This window comes from Mesocricetus auratus, unplaced genomic scaffold (assembly GCF_017639785.1).
Source record: "Mesocricetus auratus isolate SY011 unplaced genomic scaffold, BCM_Maur_2.0 Super-Scaffold_100037, whole genome shotgun sequence".
Classification (NCBI taxonomy): domain Eukaryota; kingdom Metazoa; phylum Chordata; class Mammalia; order Rodentia; family Cricetidae; genus Mesocricetus; species Mesocricetus auratus.
The window spans coordinates 12,177,960-12,205,702 of NW_024429215.1; the positions used below are offsets into that span (position 1 = coordinate 12,177,960).

At 38.8% G+C, this 27,743-nt stretch overlaps 1 protein-coding gene across 1 annotated transcript; it reads right to left on the reverse strand.

Annotated features, from left to right (window-relative positions):
- Positions 1–16,452: 16,452 nt before the first annotated feature.
- Positions 16,453–26,990, reverse strand: LOC121135328 (vomeronasal type-2 receptor 116-like). The gene is made up of 6 exons (XM_040733855.1): positions 26,935–26,990; positions 25,531–25,822; positions 24,382–25,182; positions 20,234–20,461; positions 18,985–19,108; positions 16,453–17,360 (listed from the first exon to the last, which is right to left on the reverse strand). Exons 1-6 carry the CDS (start codon positions 26,988–26,990, stop codon positions 16,453–16,455), a joined length of 2,409 nt encoding a protein of 802 aa, XP_040589789.1.
- Positions 26,991–27,743: the final 753 nt, after the last annotated feature.

Here is a 27,743-nt window from a genome sequence, read left to right on the forward strand (position 1 = left end):
TGGAACGTCTTCTGGTCTCCTTCCTTCTTCCAACCACGTGCTGGGATTACAGGCCTGCCCTACCATGCCTGGTATTATGAGATGCCGAGGATCAAACATGGGGCTCCATGTGTGCTAGGCTTGCATGCTACCACTGAGCTATGACCTCAGCCCAATTAGCTTCATTATTGTAAAACACTCTAGTTTCTTCTTTCTTTTCTCCTTAATTGTGTGTGTGTGTCAGTGTGTGGATTTGTGTACACAAATGCCTACAGAAGCAAGAAGAAGGCACCCCCTTACTCCTGGAGCTGGAGTTTTAGGTGAATGTGAGATAGCCTATGTGGGTTTTGGGAAATGAACTCAGATCTTCTGGAAGAGCAATAAGCACTGAGCCATTTCCTCCACCCCTTCTCAAACCAGCACACATATTATACTCATCCCATAAGACCACACACAACACATAAAGGATGTACAGAAAGTTTTCATAGTTATTTTAGCTAAATAATTAAAAAATTCAAGTGTTGTTTTTTTCTTTATTGATTTTTTTTAGTTCATTTGAGCTGTTGTGATCAAACTGCTATTAGCATATTGGATGCATCAGATGTCATTATCGTCAGTGTGAACAGCACAATTGTGATTTTTATATAAATCCAGTGTGGAATGATCAAGTCAAGATAATCAACCTATCATAACAGGGTGGTGTGGTAAGAGGAGAGGAAAGAATGTACTAAAAGACACTGTGTTCAGTAAGGGTGGGGAGGGCTGTAGTGGTGGCTCGGGAATTAAGGACATTTCCTACTCTTGAGAAGACTCAAGTTTGGCTCTCAGAACCCACACTGGGAGTCTCACGACTGCTTTTAACTCTGGTTCTGGTGTTTGACACCCTCTCCTGGCTTCCACAGGTACCTGCGCTCACACAGTACATACTAGCTAGTGCAGGCACATACATACACACATAAATAAACATTTAAAGTTTTCATGACTTAATGATACACAATGTCTTGAGGGAAGCACTCATTGTTCATAATAGCCAGGAAGTGGCATTATCCTCAGTATCCATCAGCAGGTGGGAGGATAAATAAATTGTGGTACACGTGCATAACGGAATTGTATCAGCCATCACAAAGCAAGAAATCCTGCTATTTGCAGCAGCTAGTATGAACTGTTAACAGAAAACATGGTACTCAATGAAGTACAATAGGCAGAGAAATACAAGCACTGCATGTAGCCAAGACAGTTGAACTCAGAAGCAGAATGTAGTTTGCAGAGGCTGTGGAGAAAGGAATTTGAAGGTAGAAGGTGTTATGTTTCAAGTAAGTAGGAGGTCTGCTACACAAGGAAATGACTATATTTATGTATAATTCAGACTAGCCAGATAGCTTAATGGGTAAAGTTGCTTGCTGTCAAACCTGTTGACCTGAGTTCAATCCTTGGGTCTCACATGATATAAGGAGACAATCAAACTGTCCCCTGACAGACATACACTTAACTGCATCCTTGCCCACATGCATATTCACACACACACAGGGACACACAGACACATGCATCCAAACAAAACATGCTAAGTAAATGTAAGTATTTAAAATTAAGAATAATATAGTGTTGGGTCCGTGGTAATTGCTCAAACCATACAGTGCTCATTGTGCAAGCCTGAGGACTCCAGTTCAAGCCCCATAACCCATGATTAAAAAGGAGTGGATTTTGTGCTCCACGCCAGTCTGGGATACGGTTATTAAAAATGGGGGATGGGAAGATGTCTCATTAGTTTAGAACACTTACTGTAATGTTCTTGCAGAGGACCTGGGCTCAGTTCTCCTCACACATGTGGTAGATAACAGGTACCAATGAATCCAGTTCCAGGGGATTTGATGCCCACTTCTGACCTCCCGGGGCACACATATGCATGCATGCACACACACACACACACACACACACACACACACACACACACAGATACATGCTCGCACACAGTATAAACATACATGCAGACAGAATACACTAATACACATAAAACAAAAGTAATTAAAAAAATAAACAGCACCTGGGGAACTACAGGCAAAGCTGACCACTGGCTTCTACATGAACATTCAAGTACACACACAGAGAGGCAAAGACACACATACACAAACATATATGTCCCAGGACTCGAGAGGCAGGGAGATCTCTAAAATCAAGACTATCCAGGTCTACTGAGTGAGTTCCAGGACAGCCAGGGCTACACAAAGAAAGCCTGTCTTGAAAACCCTGCCAACGCAAAAGAGATTTCAAAATTTGCTGACAATGTCAAGTTAACCCCCATGACATAAGTATTCCAAAATGATATTTAGCTTAATTAGTCATCTCACACCGAATATACTTAATGCCATTTTGTACTTCACACATACACCGGTTTATGACTGTCAGCTTGCAGTAAAATTTTACAAACCTGTAAATACTAAGCACTACTTCCAGGCTACATTTGTAAAAGGTGAGGACCCCGAATACATGCTTCTCAGAAAAACCCAGTGGGGTGTGTGAATATCCCAGGTTCTGTGCTCGCTGGTAAGAATGAGTCTTCATCTGGATAAGTAGATGCATCGTTATGAGCCCTAAGCTGTGGGTATAGCAGAGGTCTTTAGCTTGGCCCCCAGCACCCAAATTCATACAACCCCAAGGCATCCCATACCATCTTCTGGCCTCCGTGCCTACACACATGCTTTGTTTTCCAACGATCCCAAGTGGAGTTTTATTGGTAGACAGGGAGGTAAAGGGGGGGTGAGAGGTAACCATGTATAGCTTAAAGAGATAGAGAGAGGGGGGGGAGATAGGGAGAGAGATGAGAGTAAGAGAGGAGATGAGATGGAGGATAAGATGAGAGTAAAAGATTAAAAAAGAGCATAAGCAGACAGGGGTCAGTCTTTTAAAGGGGTCCTTTGCACCTGCGTGGTTCTCACTGAACTCTGGTCTGGCCAGAGTGCTGCCTGAGTGCATCTTGCCAGGTAACAAGGCAGGCCAGCATAATGCCTGAACCTTTCATTCCCACCTTTATTTATGATTAAAAAGATGTGGGGATGTTAGACATGGCAGGATTGAGATCAAGGAAATTGAGTCCTTTTTTTTTCTTGGTTTTTCGAGACAGGATTTCTCTGTATTGTTTTGGAGGCTGTCCTGGAATCGGCTCTGTAGACCAGGCTGGCCTCGAACTCACAGAGATCCACCTGCCTCTGCCTCCCGAGTGCTGGGATTAAAGGCATGCACCACCAATGCGTGGCGGAAGTTGAGTTCTTAAGAGTGCTTCCTGCTGACCTGGGGATATCGATCATCTTTGGGGGAACCTGAGAAAGCTGAGGTGTTGCCATGCTGGTTTTTCTATTGTAGTCCAGGCTGCATGGGACTCTTTGGTGCATCTGTAGATCTGGCAAGAGGTTAGCAGAGTAGAGGACACAGTTAGGTTTAAAATTTTCTTTCTTAAGTCCTGGTATTTGAGGGGAAGTTTGTAAGATGAGGGAGGGCTTCCTCAGGGGTCCCAAGATGAGGGAAGGGTGTCCTAGGACCAGGGAGAGGATGAATAATAGCACACAAGAAGTCTTGGTCTCTTTTCCCAGAGTTTGGCTTCCAGTTCGGCAGTGGAAAACTACTTGGCTCATCTGGGTTACTTGTTTGGTATCTTGTGAGTAATTTCTACAATAAATACTTAGTTTTACTTTCAGTAAGTGTGCCGTTTATTGTTACAGCATCAAGTTGTTCCCTTATTATAAAGAGTAAAAGAAAATAAAAAAATTACTGATTGCATTGAGGTTCATATAGGTCTCCAGCATCACATCTTTGTAGAGATTCCTCTGTGAAGGTTCCAGCAAATCCCACTCTTCCTGAGTGAAGTTGATATGCAAATCTTTAAAGGACATCGCAGGTTACTGTATCCTACAATATGCCATACATATATAAAAAAAGCATGATAAAGACAGCACTGTAAATGTATACTTCTTTCACAGTATAATCACATAACGATGCACTTTCCCATACTTACTCCATGCACGGGTATTATATTTAAGTCACTTTCGAAGTAGACTTTAGAGGGGTTTTACCTCTATCATTCCTGAATCCTCTGAAAGGGATATTACTTTGCAAGAGTAATACCTATTAACAGACACAGAGAGATGTGCAAACAGATGAACACACTGAGTCTACATCAGAGAAATTGTGTGAATAATTACCTACTACTAAATGTTGAGCAAGCTGGCCTTAAATTTTGCATTTTCCTGTTTACAGAACCTGTACATCATTGATGATTCCCCAAATATGGTTTCTAAATCCTGATGTAACCTGTCTGGCATGGACCAAAGTTGTAGCATATTTTGTATAAAATTGTTTCCTAGCCCTAGGAATCTCTTTGTTAAACCTTATGCTAACCGAGGGCATAGAAGCATGGACTATTACCCTTTGTGTAATTAGCTAAGTTTTCAATGTAGAGCAAGGGCTTATTATGCTTCAATGTAGAGCAAGGAATTTATTTCCCAGTGAAATCCAAGGACCTGGGCCTCCACTACCTGTCATTCCCATGAACATGACCAATTTCCAGGCCCTTCCACAGCAGCTGATTAATCTCTATGTAGAGCTTTCTAATGCTTTTGACTTCCAAAGACCTGACATCTTCCACATTCTTCCAAAAGATGAAATTCTCAGGTTCTGCCCAACAACAAAATAATGATTTGTGTGCTATTTTTTTCTTCCATCTTGTTTCTCTGCTGCTGTGATTAAATTCTATAACCAATTCTCTCAGGTAATATATGGGTGTATTTTGCTGATTCTGTCATATCACGGTCCATCATTATGTAAGGTTAGGATGGAAATTCAAGTGAACTACTGAAGCAAAAATCATGACAGTTCTTAGATTTCCTAGATATCTCATTATTTAGTCATTATCTCATTTGCAGCCAGTTCTCTAATCCAGCACAGGCCAATATTCTTAGGGATATTGCACCATCAATGGAAAGGCCTTGACCCATATATTGTCAATGAAAAAAATCTCTCAAAGCATAGCAAAAAGGTATTTTGATAGGAATATTTCCTTAGCTGATGTTCCCACAGGTGACTGATATGTTGACACCTGGAGCTGACTAGGACACAGTGTCAATGAAGGAGAAGATAATTTAAAAAAGCAATGTAGCAAACAATTTGACAAATGAAATAGCTAAAAATACAACATTGATGACACTATCTACTGGAAAACACAGATAATTCCAGAAATGATGAGAGCCAAGACACAAAAATCAAGAATAAAAAACGAAAATTGTTTCTCCACAGTAAGTCTCCAAACCAATACACTCAAGAAACTCAAAATATAGTACCATTTCATAAAACAAAAACATATGAAAGTTTACCATTGTCCAGAGAAACAATTAAAATATAGCTAATGAAAAACTATCAAAAAACATGCTAACACTCCTTTCCTTAAATACAAGCAAGAAAATAACAAACAAATACTTGAAACATATTAATGAAACTGTTTAATATCTGAAAATGGGAATAAAGAAAGAAATGGGACAGATGGTGGTGATGTATGCCTTTAATCACAGTACTCGGTAGGGCAGAGGCAGGTCACCTCAAGAGAAGCTTGGTTAGCTTCAAGCTTCAAGAGTTAGTTCCTGGACAACTTCAAAAATCACACAGAAACCCTGTATTGAAATCCACCCCCACTAAAAAGAGAAGTAACATAAATGAGTGAATCACAGGAATAAATAATTTAGCACTGCAAACAAGAAGCACAGAGGCAAGGTTCACTAATAGAATAGATGGTGGAAGAGAGAATCTTAGACACTGAAGTTATGTTACAGGAAATTAATAGATAAGTCAAGGAAAATGTTAAATCTAACAATTTCCTGATACAAAACGTCCCAGAAATCTGGGACATTTTGTAGAGACCAACCCTAGGAATGACAGGAATAGAGGAAAAAAAGAAACTCAGCACAAAAGGTGTAATATGTGTATATTATATTCTATAACAGAAGAAAGATATCCTACATTAAAACAGTGCCTTTGAAGGTACAAAGAAGCATGCCAAACATCAAATAGAATTTACCAAAAAAGAAAATCCTTTTGCCACATAATAAAACTCTAAATAAAAAGAGCAATGTAAGAATATTAGAATCTGCAAAGTAAATTGACAAAATACATATAAAGTCAGACCTAAGAGAATCACAACCGACATTGCAGAAAAGATTGTAAAAACCACAAGTGCTTGGACACATGTTATGAGGACCTAAGCAACACAGCATCTCCATAACCCCCGCAAAATTAGGGGGAGGATAGAGAGATGGTTGAGTGATCAGGAGCACCATCTGGTCTTCCAAAGACCCAATAAAACCCAATGCCTCAAAACAAATGTTAAGAGGGTGCTTACCACATTAACATTTCTTGGTTTACCAAAAAGTTCACCTATGATGACCATTGAATTTGTCCCTAGAACATTCCAAAACTTTAGGAATTTCTGAAATCTCAGAAGTCAATGGTAGTTCCATGGAAAGAGAGCTCTATAAAGCAGTGATGTGCAGAACATAGCAACCACCCTGAGAAGGTCTATGGTCTATAAGAGCCACTTGGCCAATTAACAAAGGACAGGGTACCCAAACCTTTAAGCAAAGCGGTCCTGAGACTGTTTCATACAACCAGACACTCCCCATATGCTGCTCTATAAGATCACTGCCTCATGATTTCTCAGGGTCTTTTTCAGTTTCCATGGATGTCTGAAAGGCCTGAGCTTATGGGCTTTGCTTGATAAACAAGAAAAGACTCTTGGTGATTTGGAGGTTCAGAATTGGGCATAACACAGCAGGATTATTTGAGTTAGATCCAGAGAAATGAATGCAAATTAGCTCTGAAAAATACATAGAAATAATAAAAAATGTGAGGGCTTAGGGACTGACTAAGAAAATAAAGGCTTTCGCAATCAAGGCTAAAGACTAGTTTGAAGCACATGTCCACACATCAGAAGGAAAGAAACTCCCTATAGTTTGTTCTCTGGCATCCACAAAAGCACTGTAGAATGTGTGTGTCTGCAAACAGTGTAATACAGAACACAATTGTTTACAATAGCAGGAGAAGAAGTGTTCTTTTCATTTTCTTTCATTCCCATAATGATAACACACTTTCTGGTACCCTACAGGCATTACTCCTCAATAACATCTGCTTCTCAAATTTACACTCAAAAATTCCTAATTAAATGGCTCTTCTGAATCTTATTCCATCTCTAAGACTTCAATGAGCCTTCTTAACTTTCAAACTTCAACCTGGCCTGCAGCAACAAAAATTAGTCTTATTACAAAACTCCTAGATATTTTCAAGTCTTGCTGTTCGTAATCTTTATTTTTCTTTGTATTTTGCTTGTGTGTTCACATGAATGTCTACAAGTGTGCATGAGTTGCAATGTTCAGGAGGAATCAAAAGAATAATCTTGGGTTTCATTCCTCAGGTGTCACCCTGAGATTTGACATAGGCATAAAAATAAAAATAAATATGTTTGGTACCTGGAGCAGATAGTAACTACATGCATAGCATCCTTCTCAGTTGTATACCTCTGAACATAATCAGCACACTTGGCTAGAAGACAAACATAAGGCAACACAAAAGTGCTATGTCATTTTATACTCAAATGTTCCAACTTTGGGGAGAAGGATCAAATTATTAGAAAAGAGGAAGGCTAAAAGAGAAACTAATAATCAGGATTTATTTATTTATTTAGTTTGGTGCTTTATTTGATATCATTTTTACCATATAGCCCAGGCTGACACTTAACTCAAGGTCCTTGTCTTGGATGGCTTTTCCACCATGTGTTGTAAGCTAGGATAATTTGGGAATAGGAGATTTAATTCTATGTATTTTCTTGATTAATGATTTATGGGAGAGGGCCCAGTCCCCTGTAGAGCTCTTCTTTTCCTTGGAAGGTGGTACAGCAGTATGTAAGTGAGCATACATAAGTTTTTTTTAATTATTTATTTTTAAGTTTAAAATTAGATTAGAAACAAGGTTACTTAACAAGTCAGTTCTAGGTCCCTCTCCCTTTCCCTCCGCTCCTCCAATGCCCTCCCCCCTGACCCCCCCATTATCCCCTCATTTCCCAGGGAGGGTGAGGCCCTCAATGGGGGTGTCCATAGTCTGTCATTTCATCCAGGGCAATGCCTAGATGCTCCCCCAAGAGTTCAGGTTGAGAGTGCATCGCACATTGTGGATGGGAGTCCAAAGCCCATGTGTATACTCAGGATGGATACTGATCTACTGCCCAAGGCTACCTAGGCCTCCTCTCTGACACACACATTCAGGGGGTTTTGATCAGTCTCATGCTGGCTTCCCAGGCTAATTCAAGAGTTAACCCTTGTCAGGTCAGCTGTTTCTGGGGGTTGAACCAGCCCAGTCTTAATCCCTTTGGTCATCAATCCCCCTCTCTGTTACTGGCTTTATTGAGTTCAGCTCAGTGCTTGGGCGTGGGAGTCTGCCTATTCTTCCATCAGCCACTGAATGAAGTTTCTGTTTCCCAGACTCTCTGTCCGTGGGATTGTAGGCTGGCACTCCCCAGATCTATGTCTAAAATCCATATATGAGAGAGTACATGGCATGTTTCTCTTTTTGTGACTGTGTTACCTCACCAAGGATGGTTTTTTCTTGTGTCATCCATTTACCTGCAAATCTCAGGATTCCATTTTTTTTCTGCTGAATAGTACTCCATTGTGTAAATGTACCACATTTTCTCTCTCCTCTCTTCAGTTGAGGGGCATCTAGGTTGCTTCCAAGTTCTGGCTATTACAAATAATTCTGCTATGAACATAGTGGAACAGACATCCTTGTTGTATGAATGGGCATCTTTTGGATATATGCCTAAGAGTGGAGTTGCTGGGTCTTGTGGTAAGTTTATTCCCATTTTTCTGAGGAATCTCCATACTGATTTCCGAAGTGGCTGAACGAGTTGGCACTCCCACCAGCAATGGAGGAGTGTTCCCCTTTTGCCACATCCTCTCCAACATAAATTGTCATTGGTGTTTTTGATTTTATCCATTCTGACAGGAGTGAGATGGTATCTCAGAGTTGTTTTGATTTGCATTTCCCGGATGGCTAAGGATGTTGAGCACTTTCTCAAGTGCCTCTCAGCCATTTTAGACTTCACTATTGAAAATTCTCTATTTAGTTCTGCAGCCCATTTCTTAATTGGATCCCTTGGTGTTTTGGAGACTTGCTTCTTGAGTTCTTTGTAAATTTTGGAGATCAGCCCTCTGTCAGATGTGGGATTAGTGAATATATTCTCCCATTCTGTGGGCTGACTTTTTGTCTTGCTGACTGTGTCCTTTGCCTTACAGAAGCTTCTCAGTTTCAGGAGGTGCCATTTATTAATTGTTGATCTCACTGCCTGTGCTACTGGTGTTATGTTCAGGAAGCTGTCTCCTGTACCATTTCGTTCAAGGGCACCACCCACTTTTGCTTCTAAGAGGTTAAGTGTGGCTGGATTTATGTTGAGGTCTTTGATCCATTTGGACTTAAGTTTTGTGAATGGCAATAAACATGGATCTATCTGCATTCTTCTACATGCCAGCCTCCAGTTATGCAAGCACCATTTATGGAAGATGCTTTCTTTATTCCATTGTATATTTTTAGCTTCTTTGTCAAAGCTCAGATGTTCATACGTGTGTGGGTTAATATCAGGGTTTTCTTTTCGATTCCATTGGTATACCTGTCTAATTTTGTGCCAATACCAAGCTATTTTCAGGACAATAGCTCTATAATAGAGCTTGAAGTCAGGGATGGTGATGCCTCCAGATGTTACCTTGTTGAACAGGGTTGTTTTGGCTATCCTGGGTCTTTTGTTTTTCCATACAAGGTTGATTATTGTTGTTTCAAGATCTATGAAGAATTGTGCTGGGATTTTAATGGGGATTGCATTGAATCTGTAGATTGCTTTTGGCAGAATTGCCATTTTTACTACATTGATCCTACCTATACAAGAGCATGGGAGATCTTTCCATTTTATTAGGGCTTCTTTAATTTCTTTCTTTAAAGATTCAAAGTTCTTGTGATACAGGTCTTATACCAATTCTTCTCAAAATATTCCATGCAATAGAAGCAGAAGGGTCTTTGCCAAACTCTTTCTATGAGGCTTACATAACCTTGATACCCAAACCACACAAAGACCCAACTAAGAAAGAGATCTTCAGACCAATATCCCTCATGAACATTGATGCAAAAATACTCAATAAAATACTGGCAAATCGGATCCAAGAATACAACAAAACAATCATTCACCACGATCAAGTAGGTTTCATCCCAGGGATGCAGGGTTGTTTCAACATACGAAAATCCATCAAGGTAATCCACCATAAAAAAGCTGAAAAACAAAAATCACATGATCATCTCACTAGATGCTGAAAAAGCCTTTGACAAAATCCAACACCCCTTCATGATCAAGGTCTTGGAAGGACCTGGGCTAACAAGAACATACTTAAACATAATAAAATCTATATACAGTAAACCAACAGCCAACATCAAACTAAATGGTCAGAAACTCAATGCAATTCCTCTAAAATAAGGAACAAAACAAGGCTGTCCACACTCTCCATACCTTTTCTACATTTTACTTGAAGTTCTAGCCATTGTCATATGACAACAAAAGGGGATCAAGGGGATACAACTTGGGAATTAAGAGGTCAAACTTTCACTGTTTGCAGATGATATGATAGTTTATATAAATGACCCAAAGAACTCTACCAGGGGAACTCTTACAACTGATTAACACCTTCAGCAAAGTAGCAGGATAAAAGATCAACTCAAGAAAATCAGTAGCCCTACTATATACAGATGCTAAAAGGGATCAGAAAGAAATGAGAGTAACATCCCCCTTTACAATTGCCACAAACAACATAAAATACCTTGGGGTAATGCGAACCAAACAAGTGAAAGAGCATACATAAATTTTAACTGTCTGTTTATTTTTAATGACAGAGAAATGGGGTATAGAATTTGATGGGACAAAAAGATCCTGGTGGAATTTGTGGTTGGAAAACCAATTTTACAGAAAAGAATAAAGAAAACTGAAGCAACCAGGTTGAACATGACCAGCAGTATTCCTCCAGACTCTCTAATTCAGCTCTGTGTCTAGGCTTCATAATTAAGTTCTGGGCAGACAGACCTGTATAATGGCTGTGTATTGGACGTGCAAGACAAATAAACCCTTTTCTCCCACAGGAACTAACTAAGCTCAGGGAGTCTAAAATCATCACCTAAAGTGGAGATGAGTGACAAAACACAAAATAAACATAAATACAGGGGCAAATAAGTGGAGCAAATATGGGTTTGATTTGATCACAGTATACTAATTTTCATTTAAAATCATAAAATAATAAAGGGTGCCTAAGGCATGACTACCAAATCCAAAATAGTCAATAACCATAAATTTTTCAACCTCATTTTGTTCATTGTTGTTCCTAGTTAGGAGAAAAGCAACTGCAATATGAAATAATCCTCAGACCTATGGACAAATGAATTTTTTTAATTTTAGTTTTGTTTTTTAAAATCTTTTTTATTTTAATTTTAAATAGCTTGTTTTACATGTCAATCCTAGTTCCCTCTTCCTCACCTCCTCCTGCACTCTCCATCATCCCCCCATCCTCCCACATTATTGCCAACTCCTTCCACATAGGGGATATCTAGAGTCTCTCATTTCACTCAGGGTAGGGTACAGACACTCCCCTAAGAGTCCAGGCTGAGAGAGCATCCCTCTTTGTGTTATGGACACACGATGTCTGTTAGTATTTGAGGGATAAACACCGATCCACTGCTCAGGACCCCATAGGATGTCGAGGACTCCTCACTGACTCTCACATTCAGGGGGTTTGGATCAGTCCCATGCTGGCCTCCCAGCAGTCGGTCTGGGGTCCAAGAGCTCTCCCCTGTTCAGATCAGCTGTCTCTAATGTTTTTGCCAGCCCATTCTTTGCCAATTTGCTCATCATTCCTCTCTCTCTGTCGCTGGGTTCCATGGGTTCAGTTCAGTATTTAACTGTGTGTGTTTGCCTGTGCTTCCATCAGTCACTGGATGAAGGCTCCAGGATGGTTATAGACATCAAGTTCATTATCAGGAATGGGCATTTGAGGTGGTCTCTACACTACTGCTTGCCAATTGGTGTCATCCCTTTAGATCACTAGAGGTCACATTGGTGCCAGATCTGTCTTCTAACCTATGATTCCCTCTTCCCCCTATCCTACCCCCCAGTCAACCTTCCTGTTCCCCCATGACCTACTCCCTCTTCCTCTTCTCCCCCTCTCTATCTCCCAGCTCCCCTTACCCCCCATCCCTTGCCATGTTCCCCATCTGTTCAGAGGATCTTGCCTCATTGATAGTTTTGGTTTTTTAAGAAAGGGAGTCTCTGTGTACCTTTGGAGCCTCTCCTGGTAATTTTTTAATGGACCAGGCTGGTCTATATCTCACTGGGATCTGCCTGCCTCTGCCTCCTGAGGGTTGGGATTAAAGGTCATATTCTCCACAATATGGCAAATTATTAATCTCAGAAAATTATTTAAAAAATAATCCCAAGCAAGTACTGGGAAGTTGACAGTGTACTGATTTTCCAGAAGTAAACATTATTATAGAATTAAGATTCAAACCAGAGTGGAAAACCACAAAATATGACAATATGAAGTGTGATGCCATTTCTTAAAATATTTCATTTTACTTAAAGAGAAACCGTTTCAGAATCTATTACAATCTCTCAATTAAAACCTCATTCCTTTATCCAGAAGGTCTGGTTTAAGTCTTGAAATCACTGTACTAAATGATAAAATAGTGAAAAAGAAGACAACTTGCATTACCATGTTTTCAAGTGAATATCAGATGTGATTATCTGTCAAGTAGTTTTGCAACATAAATCAGTGAAATAAAACTCCAAGACTATTAACCATTCGGCCATGGTTGAATGAGGAAACTCTTTATGTTTTATATATATATTTAAAAATAATATATATTGTTTTTTAATTTAAACTTAAATTAGAAAGAAGTTTGCTTCACATGTCAATTCCATGCCCCTCTCCCTTTCCCTCCCCTCCTCCCATGCCCTCCCACCAACCCCTTCAGTATCCCTTCATTTCCCCAGGGAGGGTGAGGCCCTCCATGGGGGTGTCCCTAGTCTGTCATTTCATCCAGGACAGGGCCTAGACCCTCCCCCAAGAATCCAGGGTGAGAGTGCCTCTCTCATTGTTGAATGGGAGCCCAAAGTCCATTTGTATACCCAGGATAAATAGTGATCTACTACCCAAGTCTTAATAGATTACCTAGGCCTCCTCACTGACACCCACATTCAGGGGTTCTTGATCAGTCCCATGCTGGATTCCCAGGCATCAGTCTGAGATTCAAGTGCTAACCCGTGTCAGGTCAGCTGTTTCTGGGGGTTGAACCAGCCCAGTCTTAATCCCTTTGCTCATCAATCCTCCCTCTCTGTCACTGGATTTCTTGAGTTCAGCTCAGTGCTTAGCCTTGGGAGTCTGCCTCTGCTTCCATCAGCCAATGAAAGAAGGTTTTGTTTCCCAGATTCTCTGGCCATGGGATTATAGGCTGGCACTACCTATATCTATGTCTAAAATCCATATATGAGAGAGTACATGCCATGTTTCTCTTTTTGTGACTGAAAACCCTTTTCTTTTACAGATTTAAAAAGTACAACCTGAGAGAAAACATTGTGACTACTACTTGGTGTGCTGTAATAGGAATTCAAAGGCTCTGGAGCTTATGGCCTTAAAGCCTGTTTCAACTTTTTCATATAATTATGGTTGATTAAAATAATATCATTTCTTTCATCTCTTTATTGCCTCTAATCCCTTTCATACACACTTTATTGAATCCCAATTCAAAGCCTTCTTTTTTAACAACAGTTAATGTGTTAATGCTGCTTATCTTTGACTGTATGTCTCCTGTCTCCTGAGATATTAGGGAAAGGTTGACTGTAATGGAATAAAACACAAGGGTCACCTTATCTTAGAAGAGGAACAGCAACTGCTGTCCAGGACTGGGAGAGATAGTACTAAGATGCAAATTTCCCAGACTAGAATGCTGTCTGTCCCTAGGAGGGAATGGCACAGCTGAGAAGACCTGTGTTGCCTTAGTCATCTGATCTCTGCAAATCTACTACGGGACATGCAAATGTCTTTAGGCCCAACTTGGTAATACTAGCTGTTTTGGCACTCTGGGCAAGCCTAGCAATCAGGAACACCAGGGGTGGTAGATTCTGTTTGTCTCTGTTTCCCAGTTTGCTTTAACTCTTAACATGATATCAGCAAGAGTCATATTATGTAGACTCAGGCGATAACTTGACCAGATCACTAGATCCAGTTTCAGTGACTCTGAGAGATTGTGATTGATGTGGGAAGGTTCTTCTATAGAGCATGACAATATCCCTGAGAAAGTTGGACTCTGCTGTATAAGAAAGCTGAGCCAGGAAATGGTGGCTCCTTTAATCCCAGAACTTGGAAGGTAAAGGCATGAGGTTCTCGGTGAGTTCAAGCCAGCATGATCTATAAAGTGCATTCTAGAACAGACAAGACTGTTCACAGAGAAACCCTTCTTGAGAAGAAAAAGAATGTTAGCTGAGCATTAAACAGGGACAAAGCAAAAGAGAAAGCCCAGAGACCATGTTTCCATGAGGTTTCGCCTCCAGTTATTCGCTTGAGCTTGTATCCTAAGCTCCCACAGTGATGGGCTGTGGACTGGGTGTGTCAGCCAAGTAAGCCTTTCCATTAACTGAATTGATTTCCCTAGAGAATTTAATCACAGTGATGGGGAATCATGTTACTATAAAAACTGGTACAGCAAATGTGTTTCTATTGCTGCAAAGGACTTGTGAATATTGTCTTTTGGAATAATTTGGAAGATACCAGAAATTTAGATGGCAAAAGCCCTAGAAAGCTGTGATCAGAGCTCAGTTCTTTATTCCTGTAGGACCTGGAATACAGGATGGTCAATGGTAAGGCATACAGATGAGGTCAAGGTCATAGGATTTCATTGATAGTCTCCAAGAAAAATTAGGTAGGAGTCACTTATGTAATATTTTGGTCCAAAATCTTTCATATGCTTCACATGTCCTGCAAAACTGAATTAGGTCAAATTAAAAAGGAATGGGCTGATGTATTGTTCAAAATATCAATTCTATTTGATTGTTATTACAAATGAATCATTCAGGCATATAATAAGAGCAATAATTTGGTTAAAAAGAATTTCAAACTCTGTGATTTGTAGGGGAAGACAGCTCTATGTAATTTCAGATGGCATTCAAGTACTGAAACGGAGGCAGGGATTTTCATGATTATCAGCATTGACAATATAGGATAGATTGTGAAAGATAGAATTTGAACCTGTATTTATATCACCAGTATGGCCTACCCTCTCACTGACCTTTTAGCCCTGCTTGCTTCCTCGTAGGTGCAGTCAACACCCCACTATCTCCCCTCATCACTTCCCAACTATGGACCTATATAAACCCCTTTGGAATGAGTAAAGGTTGTTGTCTTGATAAGTATAGTCTTGCCATCCATTCTTTGTGCCGCTTGTCACCCATTTTCTCTTGGTGTCCCTGGTCTTACATTGACCTTCCCCACCAGATGGGTCAGCACAAAGTGAACAGCAGCTCTTTTCTCATGTATTCTGCTAGCAGGATGTTCTGCCCAAGTGCACTGGGCAAAGTACACTTAGCCACAATTAAGCCCCCTGATACAATGAACCAAAACATATTTTCTTTCTGTTCAATTATTCTATTGACATTTTTACATTGGGAAGAAATCAAATATATTGTGCTTCAATATCATGACAGTAGCTGGAAGAAAATATGGAAAACACTCCATTGCAATAAGTCCAAGTGGAAATGAAATTTGACAAATAAGAAAATCAAAGCTAAACCACCCATCAATTACACAAATTTAAACTTTAATAATGCTGGTGAGACAAGTTGTAGTCTTAAGTGGGCTGTAATAATATTTAAGGAGTAGGCACAGACTAAGTTACAAGATGAAGCAGTGTGTCCTAGCTGTGGTGAAGAAGGGTTTTGGCGGTGATGTAAGAATGGATACATTTCAGTGAACTTTGATAAATATAAGACATTGTGACAGGCTTCTGAAATCAATCTATTGTCCTGGAAATGCTATAGAATTTAATATGGAAACAAAGGTGTCAGGTCTTTCAATTACTATTCTAACTTATTTCAGAATTTCAAATAAACTGCCATGTTTGACTTATTTTACCATAATGTACTTATTATCCAAATCTCCTCTATAATTAGAATATTTTCAAAGTAAGCTTTCTAATATAGAGAAATATGCAAAAATATTCAAAGATGAGAGAAGATGGATTCTTAAATGAAATAAATATAAAACATTACATTGCTGCATTATCTCTGTCAACTGGATTGCAGCTAAATCAACTTGAAGTCTTCTATATTATTTAGAAAACCATGAACTAAACTGTATAATCAAATTATCATATAGAATGTACTTTGCTCCTGACATGATGAAGTACATTCCTATGTGGTCTAAACAAAATAATATAGCACTTGGGGACAAAGATACAACCTAGGAGGCCTCCGCTAGAAACCAAGATGGAGAAGACCTCCATGGCAACCACAAGTTTCCCCTTGATGCTGTGGTAGACAGGAAGGAAGGTGACCCACACACTGAAGAAAATCAACATGCTGAAGGACATGAACTTGGCTTCATTGAATGTGTCGGGCAGGTTCCTGGACAGGTAAGCCATAGTGTAGCTCCCAAGTGCCATGAAACAGTGGTAACCCAGCACAGAATGGAAGGCAATAGTGGAGCCCTTGTTGCATATAATAATTATGTGTCCATGATTTGAGTAAGCATCTGAGTCAACAAAGGGAGGAGAGGTGCTCAGCCAAAATCCACAGAGGACAAGTTGGATGAGGGTGCAGATGGGAATGATGAAGTTAGGAGCCCTTGATATCATTATCCACCTTATCAGGCTCCCTGGAACTGTGATCCTGAAAGCCAGAACCACAGTAATACTTTTGGCCAAGACTGTGGAAAGAGCCACCGTGAACAAAACTGCAAATGTGCCCTGCTGCAGGATACAGGTGGCTGGGTTGGGCTGGCCAATGAAGAGCAAGGGGCAGAGAAAACAGAAAGTCAGAGTGATGAGTAGGATGTAAGTGAGAGCCTGATTGTTTGCCTTGACTATGGGAGTGTGGTGGTGCTTCACAAAGACACCAAGAACACCAGCTGTGAGTGCAGAGAAGCTCAGGGCCAAGGAGGTCAGTGCCATCCCCAAAGGATCTTCATAGGCCAGAAAGGTCACTGTTTTCTGGAGGCAGTGATTCTGCTCAGTGTTTGCATAATGACTTTCTGGACACCTCACACAATGATCCATATCTGCTCAGGAATTAAAGTTATTGTGAGTCTCTGCTCATGTTACCATGGTATCCCAAACCACTTCCCAGCTGACTCTCCAATACTGCTTGTTAGAATGAGAGTTATTAGATTTTTCAATGCTTGAAAAGCTCACTTTTGTGAAACTGTTTATTCCTTTGTAGGGAGAAATAATTAATTTAACAGCTATTTATAAATCTGCCATTTTAGTCTTATTTGGTCTTGAAATAATTGAGTGATGCTTTATCAGTTTTAATTTTTGAGTTCCATTTTGAATTTAAATTACAAATAACATTATTTTCATTATATATTTTCATTCTATTAAAATATTCAATGTTTTTGCAAAGTGGGTTTCTCAGTTTGAAATTTTGTTGAAAATTAAGATGTAAAGATCAATTGAATTCATCATGTTGCTAGTGCCTGCTCTCTTTTACTCCATTATCAGCATTTCATTTGTTATTTCTTCCAGCTCTGCATTCATGCTTCTCTCTCACTATCAAGGTAAGATGTCCCCTCTACAGCCTGTGTGTTTATTTACTATTGAATCTAACTAGCATGAATGGCCCATAAGCACAATCTTATATCTTCTTTAATAAAAGCAGAGGTATATAAGTCATGACAAATATTTTTTACAAATTGAAATTTATATTTTTAAAGATAGTTACACCTTATTCTATAAGTTTTGAAGTATGAGATAAACTGTTTTGAAATATTTAGCATTTTTGTTTTAGTTTCTTCTTTCTTACTAAATATATTTTGAAGTGTCCCTTTATACTCCAACAATGCAGGGTTTGATATTGTTGCTTCTAGATTCCTCCAATGAATTTGCTTAACATTTTCATCAACTTAACATGGCTCCAATGTACAAAAAGTTTCTATACGCACATTAAGTCTTTGATGGTGTTTATAGTATGGATCAATATGCACATTTTGAATTTAGGCAAACCAAAGTCACCCAAAAAATTGAAACATCTTCTCTCCTTATGAGGAAATGTTAACACATCTTAGTGTTTAGGAAAACCATTGTTTTACTCAAAATATTTCAATTTTTATATAAATTATATCATTAAATATTTATATTAAGATTCAGGAATCCTCTTTCATTTTCTCTCCATATTAAACATTGTGTTTAAGCCTGCTCATTCCATTCACTGTTTTAAAGTGTCTCATGCCTACTTTCTATTCCTTGGATATAGTTTCACATAATATTGTTGTGGAATATTAAATGAAGATGGGTTACATTTGTTTATGCTTTGGAATATTTATTTCATGATATAAAGATGCATTGTAGTCTTTTATTTTATATGTATGTCCCTCTAGGAAGCTGTGTTACTTTTCCTGATTGTTCTGATAAAGACATTAATGGGTAATTAACAGGAAGAAGAATGCATAGGCAGGGGCAGTAGGCAGAAACAATAGGAAGGATGAGAGATATTTGAAATGAGTATCAAGAATCAAAAGAAGAGAGGAGGACATCAGTGGCCATCCACTGAGCAATACAGCAAGCTATGGAGTAAGAATTTAAAAAAGGTATATAGAACAGAGAAAGATCAAAACCAAGAGGCATGAGGAAGACATTATCAAACAGGTGGAGACCCAGTTGACACCCAGTCAGCCTGTCACTTACCTGTGTCATTGGAAATCTCATTGTGTGGACAAAGAGTACAATGATAGCAACAAGGAGGCCTCCCCTCCTGGGCAGATTTTCTTTTTCCAGGAAAACAGCTCTCACTGCACACAGAGCGAGGAAGCTGAAAATTAAATACATTGTGAAAATATTCAAGAGTTTGCAGTTTGAAACAATGAAAATGACGTTTTCCAATGCTGAAAAATATAACGGCAAATATACATATATAGCTTGCATCCCTGTTTTGATGCATCATTTCTATTTCAATATATGATATGGTATGAAGTTCCATGTATTAAATCAAGTGGTCCTAAGACAACACAAATATGAACAAGTGTGGAAATGTTAGAGGTAGGGAAAAATAAGAAAAATGTAGGTTACTGAGTACATGTCTAAAGGGGCAATTCTAATGTCATGGTGATCCCATTGTGTGCCTCCTGACTGCTGCTGTATGTAGCTTTGTTTCCCAATGGTGATGCTTAATTTATATTTTTAAGCTTGACTGATTCAGAATTACAAAATAAGCTAGGGTTGCTCACTTTATGTGAAAAATGGTTACATTAAGGTACTTGAAATGAGAAGACATGTATTACAATATGTAGCACCTTTTTATTGGCTGTTGTTGTTTACTAAATGAAAACCAAAAAGGGATGTGAAGAGCAGTATTCAGCAATATATACAACCTTTCTGAACAAATAACATGACTCAATTTTTCAGGCTCTTGCCTAAATGATTGCATAAATCAATAAGAACTGCTATCACCAAGTGTAACCAATAGAAGACTATGTTCTTACATTTGGTCTGCTTGGTTTTTGGTTTGGTTTAGTTTGGATGGGTTTTTGTTTGATCCAGTTCTTTGACAAATTGCTTGTTTTTTCAGCAGGAAGACAAATAACTAACTTATGATCATGTGTCCTCTATGCTATTGTACAATTCCAGGTGCCTGAATGCAAAATGTCTATAAACTTACATTTCCAAATCTGGGAGTTAAACTAATTCTCTTGTCAGGTTGTTTCAGCACTTGGATGAAATGGGAATGAATATACACTGTATTTATGACTGGAAATAAGAGCCCATAGGAAAAAAGGATTTAAATATTAACCCATTAATCTGAATAAGGAACCAAATTATTCTTCAGGTGACAGTAGCTTTCTGCATACAGATGGGCAGTAAGGAACCAAAAGCCATAACATCTACAAATTAATGTTTATTGATTGAGATCAAGGCAATGAGATAAGATCCAACCCACCTCAATAAATCCTGTGGCCCACTGTATCATATGGTCAGATAAAAACATTTCTTGGCCTTGTGGAGCATTTGGATAAAATGTTCCAATTCTCCTCTTCTGTCTGAGACCATGTGGGAAATTCCAGAGGTTGAAAATATCATATTCTGTATCTAAATTACTTTCTGGGTCCAGAACCACAGTTTTTCCAGCAGCATTTTTGAAATGCATATTGTTGAGATAGTGGTTAAGCTAAAAGAAATGCAAAATCTGATAATGAATTCATTCCCAAAAATGTTAAACACAATACAATGAAGCAATGTGTCTCAGTATCCTAAATACCTGACATTAATTTCAAACTGTGTCAACCTTTCAACATTTTAATGTATGAAGACCAAAAATGAACATATCATCATTTTAGCAATGTGTCTCAGTATCCTAAATACCTGACAGTAATTTCAAACTGTATCAACCTTTCAACATTTTAATGTCCGAAGACCAAAAATGAACATATCACCATTTTTCTAGACTGCCAATAAGATTCAGAAGAAAGAATTCAAACACACACACACATACACACACATACACACAAACACACACAGAGAGAGAGAGAGAGAGAGAGAGACAGAAATTCTGTCAAATTTCCAAACTCTTGAATTGCTAGCCACTACTCACAGTTTCCATTTGTAAATTGGGGTGTTTATATCTAAACTGTAAGAAAATGGTCAGATGGTCAGTTAGGTAACAAACATAAACTCAGAAGTTTAGCTTTAAGGATCTAGTAAAATTTGAACATGTAGAATCTAGTTCCACTATTTGTGTTCTGAAATATTCATAGAGAAAATGGGGTTTCAAATTTATTATATTATAAAGAGAAGATTCTGAGGTTAATTGTAAAACAAAGTAGATAATGGAATATACACATTTAAACCTACTTATTTCTATCCATTCATCAGGAACAATGGCATATTTATCTACAATAAATTCTAGTTAGTAAAATGCATACTGTCTCTCGGGTGCTTTTTGGCAAAATCTCTGCAGTGTAAAATCTTATACTGAGTGTTTTTATAAAACCTCAGTTTGGAGCTATACACCAGCAAGAAATGAACAACCCAATGCAGATGAAACAGAAGAGAATGACCTTCAAAACACCCTCATGAAAATGGCAGAGACCCTCAAACAAGATATGAGAAAAATCTCTCAAAAAAGAGAAGAAAAAAAACAAACCAAAAATCAACAAATCACTTGAAGAAACCAAAGAAAGCCAAGAAAAAACAAATAGATGAAGGAAACTATTCAAACAGTTCAAGACCTGAAAACTGAAATAGAGGGAAGAATACACAAACTGAGGGCTTGCTGGAAATAGAAAAGCTGGGTAAATGATCAGTAACTACAGATGCAAGTATAACCAACAGAATACAAGAGATGGAAGACAGAATCACAGGCACTGATGAGGGATGAGGGAAGTCCTTCTGTGTTTATGTTGTTATTGGTTGATGGGTAAAGCACGGTTGGCCAATAGGGAAGCAAAATAGGTGGGACTAGGAGTTGAGGAGGATTCTGGAAAATGTAGTCAAGTTTGGAAAGTTGCCATTTGATGCCCTGGGGAGAGATCAAGGGATTTATGATGGAAAGGAAGAAGCAAAACTTTGACTATTTGCAGATGATAAGACAGCCTACTTAAGTGACCCAAAGAATTCTACAAGCGAACTCCTAAAACTGATAAAATCCTTCAGCAAAGTGAGAGAATACACATTAACTAAAAAAATATCCAGTAGCCCTACGATATATATATATATATATATATATATATATATATATATATATATATACAGTAAATGTGCTGAGAAAGAAATCAGAGAAACATCACCCTTTACAAAGGCCACAAACAATGTAAAATATCTTGAGGTAACTCCAAGCAAACAGGTGAAAGACCTGTATGAGTAGAACTTTGAGTGTTTAAAGAAAGAAATTAAAGATATCAGAAAATGGAAAATATCCATGTTCTTGGATAGGCAGGATCAACATAGTAAAAATGGCAATCTTACCTGAAGCACCTACTGATTCAATGCAATCCCTATGAAAATCCAAAAAAATTATTCACAGTCATGTAAAGGACAATCCTCAAATTTATATGGAATTACCAAACCAAGGATAGCCAAAGCAACCCTGTTCAATAAAGGGATTTTAGGAGGCAACACAACCTTGATCTCAAGCTCTACTATCAACCTATCATCCTGTAAAAACGACATGTTATTGGCACAAAATGCTACAGGTAAACCAGGTGAATAGAATTAAAGACCCTGATATTAAACCAAACACCTATGAATACCTGATCTTTGAGAAAGAAGCTAAAACTATACAACATATGAAAGAAGGTGTCTTCAACAACCAATGCTCACATAACTTGATGCTGGCATGAAGAAGACTGGAGATTGAGCCATGTCTATTGCCATGCACAAAACTTAAGTCAAATGGATCAAAGACCTCAACATAAATCCAGTCACTCTGAACCTCTTAGAAGAATAAGTGGGAAGTTTCCTTGAAGGAATTAGTAGAAAAGTGAGTGCTCTGAACATAACACCAGTTGCACAGATATTGATATTGACAGTTAATAAATAGGACCTCCTGAAACTGAGAAACATCTGTAAGGGAAAGGACACAGTCAACAAGACAAACCAGCAGCCAACAAAATGGGAAAATATATTCATCAACCCCACATCTGACAGAGGGCTGATCTACAAAGCTTACAAAGAACTCAAGAAGCAAGTTTCCAAAGCACCAAATGATCCAATTAAAAGATGGTTACAGAACTAAATAGTGAGTTAATAATAGAGGAGCCTAAAAAGGCTAATAGACACTTAAGAAGTTGTTAATCATCTTTAACCATCAGGGAAATGCAAATCAAAATAACTATGAGATACCATTTTATACTGACCAGAATGGCTATAATCAAAAACTCTAAGGATGGTTTATGCTGGAGGTGAAGTGTAGAAAGGGGAACACTCCTCTATTGGTGGTGGGAGTGCTAACTTGTACAGCCACTTTGGAAATCAATATGTGAATACCTCAGGAAGATGGCAATCAGTCTAAAACAAGATCCAGCAATTCTACTCTTAGGCATATACCCAAAAGATTGACGTTCATACAATAAGGGCATCTATTCAACCATGTTTGTCGCAGAACTTTTTGTAATAGCCAGAACCTGGAAGCACACTAGATGCACCTCAGTCTAAGATGGATAGAAACTCTGGTACATTTACACAATAGACTCTTGAAATTCTCAGGCAAATGGATGACACTACGAGAAAACATCCTGAATGAGGTAACCTGGTCACAAAAAAAACATATATTAGGAGGGGAGAAGAGGAAATGGAGGGTGTGAAGGTTGAGTTCTAGGAAGAATAGAGGAGATCAGGATGAGAGATACCATAATAGAGGGAGTCATTTTAGGTTTGAAGAGAGATCTAGCCCTAGAGAGATTTCCAGAGATCTACAAAGATTACACTAAGTGGCAAACAAGCAATAGTGGAGAGACTACCTTAAATGCCCTTCCTGAAAAAGAGATTGATGACTACTTTATATGCCATCCTAGAGTCTTAATCCAATGATGGATGGAAGCAGAGGCAAACACCCACAGCTGAACACTGTACTGAACTCCTAGAACCCAGTCATAGAGAGGGGGGGTGATGAGCAAATTGGTCAGGACCAGGCTAGAGAAACCCACAGAAACAGATTACCTGAACAAGGGGAAGCCTATGGAACTCAGACTGATGGCTGAAAGGCCAGCATGGGACTGATCCAAATCCCCTTAATGTGGGTGACAGTGAGTATACCTTGGCAATCTATGTCTTCATCCCTGGTGAATGAATGATTTTTGGGAGCCCTTTCCACATGGAGGGATGCTATCTCAGACTTGACACATGGGTGAGGGCGTAGGCTTTGCCCTGGATGATATAACAGACTTTGGATATCCTTCATGGGGGGCCTCACCCTCCCTGGGGAGCGCAGGGGGCATGGGGCTTAGGATTGGGCAGTTTGGTGGGGGGCAGGGGATGGTGAGGGAGCTGGGATTGACATGTGAAACAAACTTGTTTCTAATTTTTTTAATAACAAATGAAATCTTACTTTTTCACAGTGCTATCCTTAAAATATAAAAAAGTGAAAATTACCTCCCATGGGCTAATATTTACCTCCCCAATCCCTTGGGGATAATTTTGCACTTGTTTGATGTTCATTTCATGGAGACTGTGAGCCACAGCATATACAGCATTGAATACATTGTAACTCTCCTCACTCATGTCCATTTCCCAGGCATTTCTAGGCAACATTTCCAAGGAAACATTGGGTAGACAGTTACCAAGAATTTTGCAATCAGGTTCAGAAAGGGAGCAATTGAAGTGTGTATTCCAAGCAAGAGCAAGATAATGGTCATCTGGATATTTGGAAGGGTTGTATGTCTGAATAAACTTCCTAAAATCAGAAAACTCAACATGATGATGTGCAAAAATGAGACTCCCGTGTAATGAATCCAACATGAAAAATTCCTTATTAACATTTACATCCCATTGTGATTTCATGACCCAGACTTTCCAGTTTACTAAAAAGTCCCCTATATTTAAGATTATACCACTTAAATATTCATTGTCTCCATAAAGGACAACCACATTTGCGGTTGATATCATGATCTGGAAAATTGTTATGGAATTAACGTTAAATAAAGCCACATTGTCTGGAATTATTTCTACAAAATCTACACACACATGATTCCTGTCCATCTCTCCTCTCAGATCTGAGAGAATCTCAGCCCCATTGTGGTCATCCATGATAACCAGTCCTACCCATGTCCAGCTGAAATGCAGCATCAATAGGACAATGCCATGTGGCAGATATGTGTCCTTGGGTGCTGTCTGGTACAGAGAAGAGAACTGGCGTCTGTCACTCAGGATAGTGTGAAATGACCCAAAAGAAACCTGAAGGAAATTTCCAATAGAAACAAGAAGGAAAACATTAAAATAGAACACAATCCTAAATCCAATTCAGCATATTGGTTTGGTAGAGAATAACTTCTACTCATCGTGCCTTAAACTCCTATGCTGATTTGAAGATATTTATAGATAATACCTCACAAAACACAGCACCTTCTACCCACCCAATATTTGTTAAAACTCTTCCTACTATCTATCTCCAGCCAAGTATCTGAGGCTTTATAACCAACTGTCTGATTTCTTCTCTTCAATTGATAATGACATATTCTCATTTCTGTACAATTTAATATACCTGAAATGTTTGCAGTGTGACATAGGTTTGTTGTTCCTCACCTGTGGATATTTGTAGAGACTCAGCAGTCTCCCGATATGTGCAGATGCTGTCCATGTTGCTCCTGTAAGTAGAGCAGCAACATTCTTCTGTCTTCTACATGTGTAATTGGGAATCATTATTCCCGTTCCTGTGAGGCAAAGAAAAGGTGCCTCCAAAGTATCCCATTGATTGCTGTTGACATTGTAGAGGTCAAATCCTAGAGATGTGTTGGGTAAAATGTGCATGTTTCTGTTGATTTCCTCAATGGCAAATATGAAGGACAAAGAATCCTGGTAGGCAATTGTCCTGAAACTGCAGAGAATGATTATCAATATTTATGAATGATACTCATATAACAGTATGATGCAATGGCTCTTATGCCTTCTATGTTATTATTTAAAAACAGTATTTTTTAATCACAGTAATGGTTATAATCTGAATGTCATGGGATATAGTAAGTGGAGATTTTAATTACCCCAAAGCCTCAGATGGAGCTAAATTTCTTGGACAGGAAAGTTGACTTGAAGGAATATCACCCATGGAATCTCCTGGTAAGTAGAAGCACATACAAAACCCGATTCTTTGATGCTTAAGTGAAATAACAAGCAGATGGAAGCTTGCATCTTGAAAGTCTCCCCTGTTCTGTATTATAACACCCCAAGACCTCCACACCACATTCTCTCTGTCTGTACATAGATGGAGAGACTGAAGCCTTTGAGCTATTTTAATTAAGGATAAATGAGGTTTATATTGATATTTTCCTGAGTTGCATGCAGCAATCCAAAAGGAGCATTAAGATCTGCTTATGGGAGGCGTTTAAATATCCCCCACCCAAGCACACCTCTTTTAACAACCTTTGACCTCCCCCATGTCTTTCTCCTTTCTGAGAACCATACAACAAAGAGCACAATGACTGAGTAATTTTCCTATAGATTAACAGTCTACAGTCATAACTTGAGTTTGGGGGGTTTTGCGTGCTCAATACTGTATTTTCTCTCATCTGCTTTCCTCATTCTCTATGCCTTCACTATGTTTCTACCTACTTAGCAGAGTGGATTACACAACAAACTTGAATGGCTTGATGGTTAATGTGAATATTTTACCCTGCAGGTGAGTTCAACTTGAACAGAAAAGAAAACCTAGTTTATTACACACATATAGTTTATACCATCATCATCTTAACTGAGAATAAACAAAAGAAGAGTAGATTTGCAGAACTAGCAGCATTAATCCCATGTCCTTAAAAACCAGTTGCATAACGTATATAAAACTTAAAATGATGATCATGTTACTATTGAATACATATTAGAATGGTTATGTTTAGGCACTGAATTCAATTTACCATACAAATAGGAATTCCTTGCACTCCTAAAGTGTAATTTTGTATCTCTGTACCCTCCTCCATTGGCTGAGCATTACCTCACTTTTCATAAGGACCAGGTAGACAAGAAGACTCATTAACCAATACAGGGTTATCCATATCTGTCCAACTTAACCATTGAGCTAATTGGATGATTGGGTGTATAGGCCAAGTAACTATGATCAGTCCCTGTTATCGACAAATACCCCTGTAGCATAGCCAGGTACAAGGTTGTAGCATTCCAAGGTTTCTGACAGACTCAAGTGTGTGCCTCTCTTTTGTCACACAGATGCTATGTGCTATGCTAGCCACAGTTGTGTGGATTGGCTGTCTGCTGCAAAGGCCTTCCCTATCTTTTCTTTCCCTGAGTCATCTCAGCAGTTTAAACATCCAAGAGATTGCTCTTTCTTATGGCAGATTTTATCAGTTCTGATGGTGTTCAGAGTCTTTTATCTCCTTTGGAAACATAGGCATACCCTCGGCCCCATCTTAACACATTACCTGTTTTTACACAGGCTGGCATAATTAACCGGTTTTTTCCATAATCAAAAATACCATATGAGAGGGAATCATTATAAGATTGAAGGAAGATCTGCGACCAATGAGACCTCTAGCGATGTACAAGGATGACATCAACTGGCAAGATAACCATAGTGTAGAGGCTACCTTAAATGTCCATTCTGGTTAATGAACTTGATATTTACCTTATATGCAATCCTAGAGCCTTCATGCTGTGAATGATGGAATCAGAGGCAAACACACACCACTAGACACTGAACTGAACCCATGGAACCCAGTGACAGAGAGAGCAGCAATGAGCAAATGGACAAAGAATGGGCTTACAAACCCAGCAGAGACAGCTGATCTGATCAA

Excerpts from the sequence above, each read along its gene's own strand:
- LOC121135328 (XM_040733855.1), bottom strand. The coding sequence starts at position 26,990 with ATGGATAACCCTGTATTGGTTAATGAGTCTTCTTGTCTACCTGGTCCT. Across the intron at positions 25,823-26,934 it reads CTACCTGGTCCTTATGAAAA|TTTCAGGACAATTGCCTACC; the intron begins GTGAGGTAATGC and ends CATTCTCTGCAG. Across the intron at positions 17,361-18,984 it reads TGAGATTTCCAATGACACAG|ATATGGATCATTGTGTGAGG; the intron begins GTAAGTGACAGG and ends ATTCCTGAGCAG.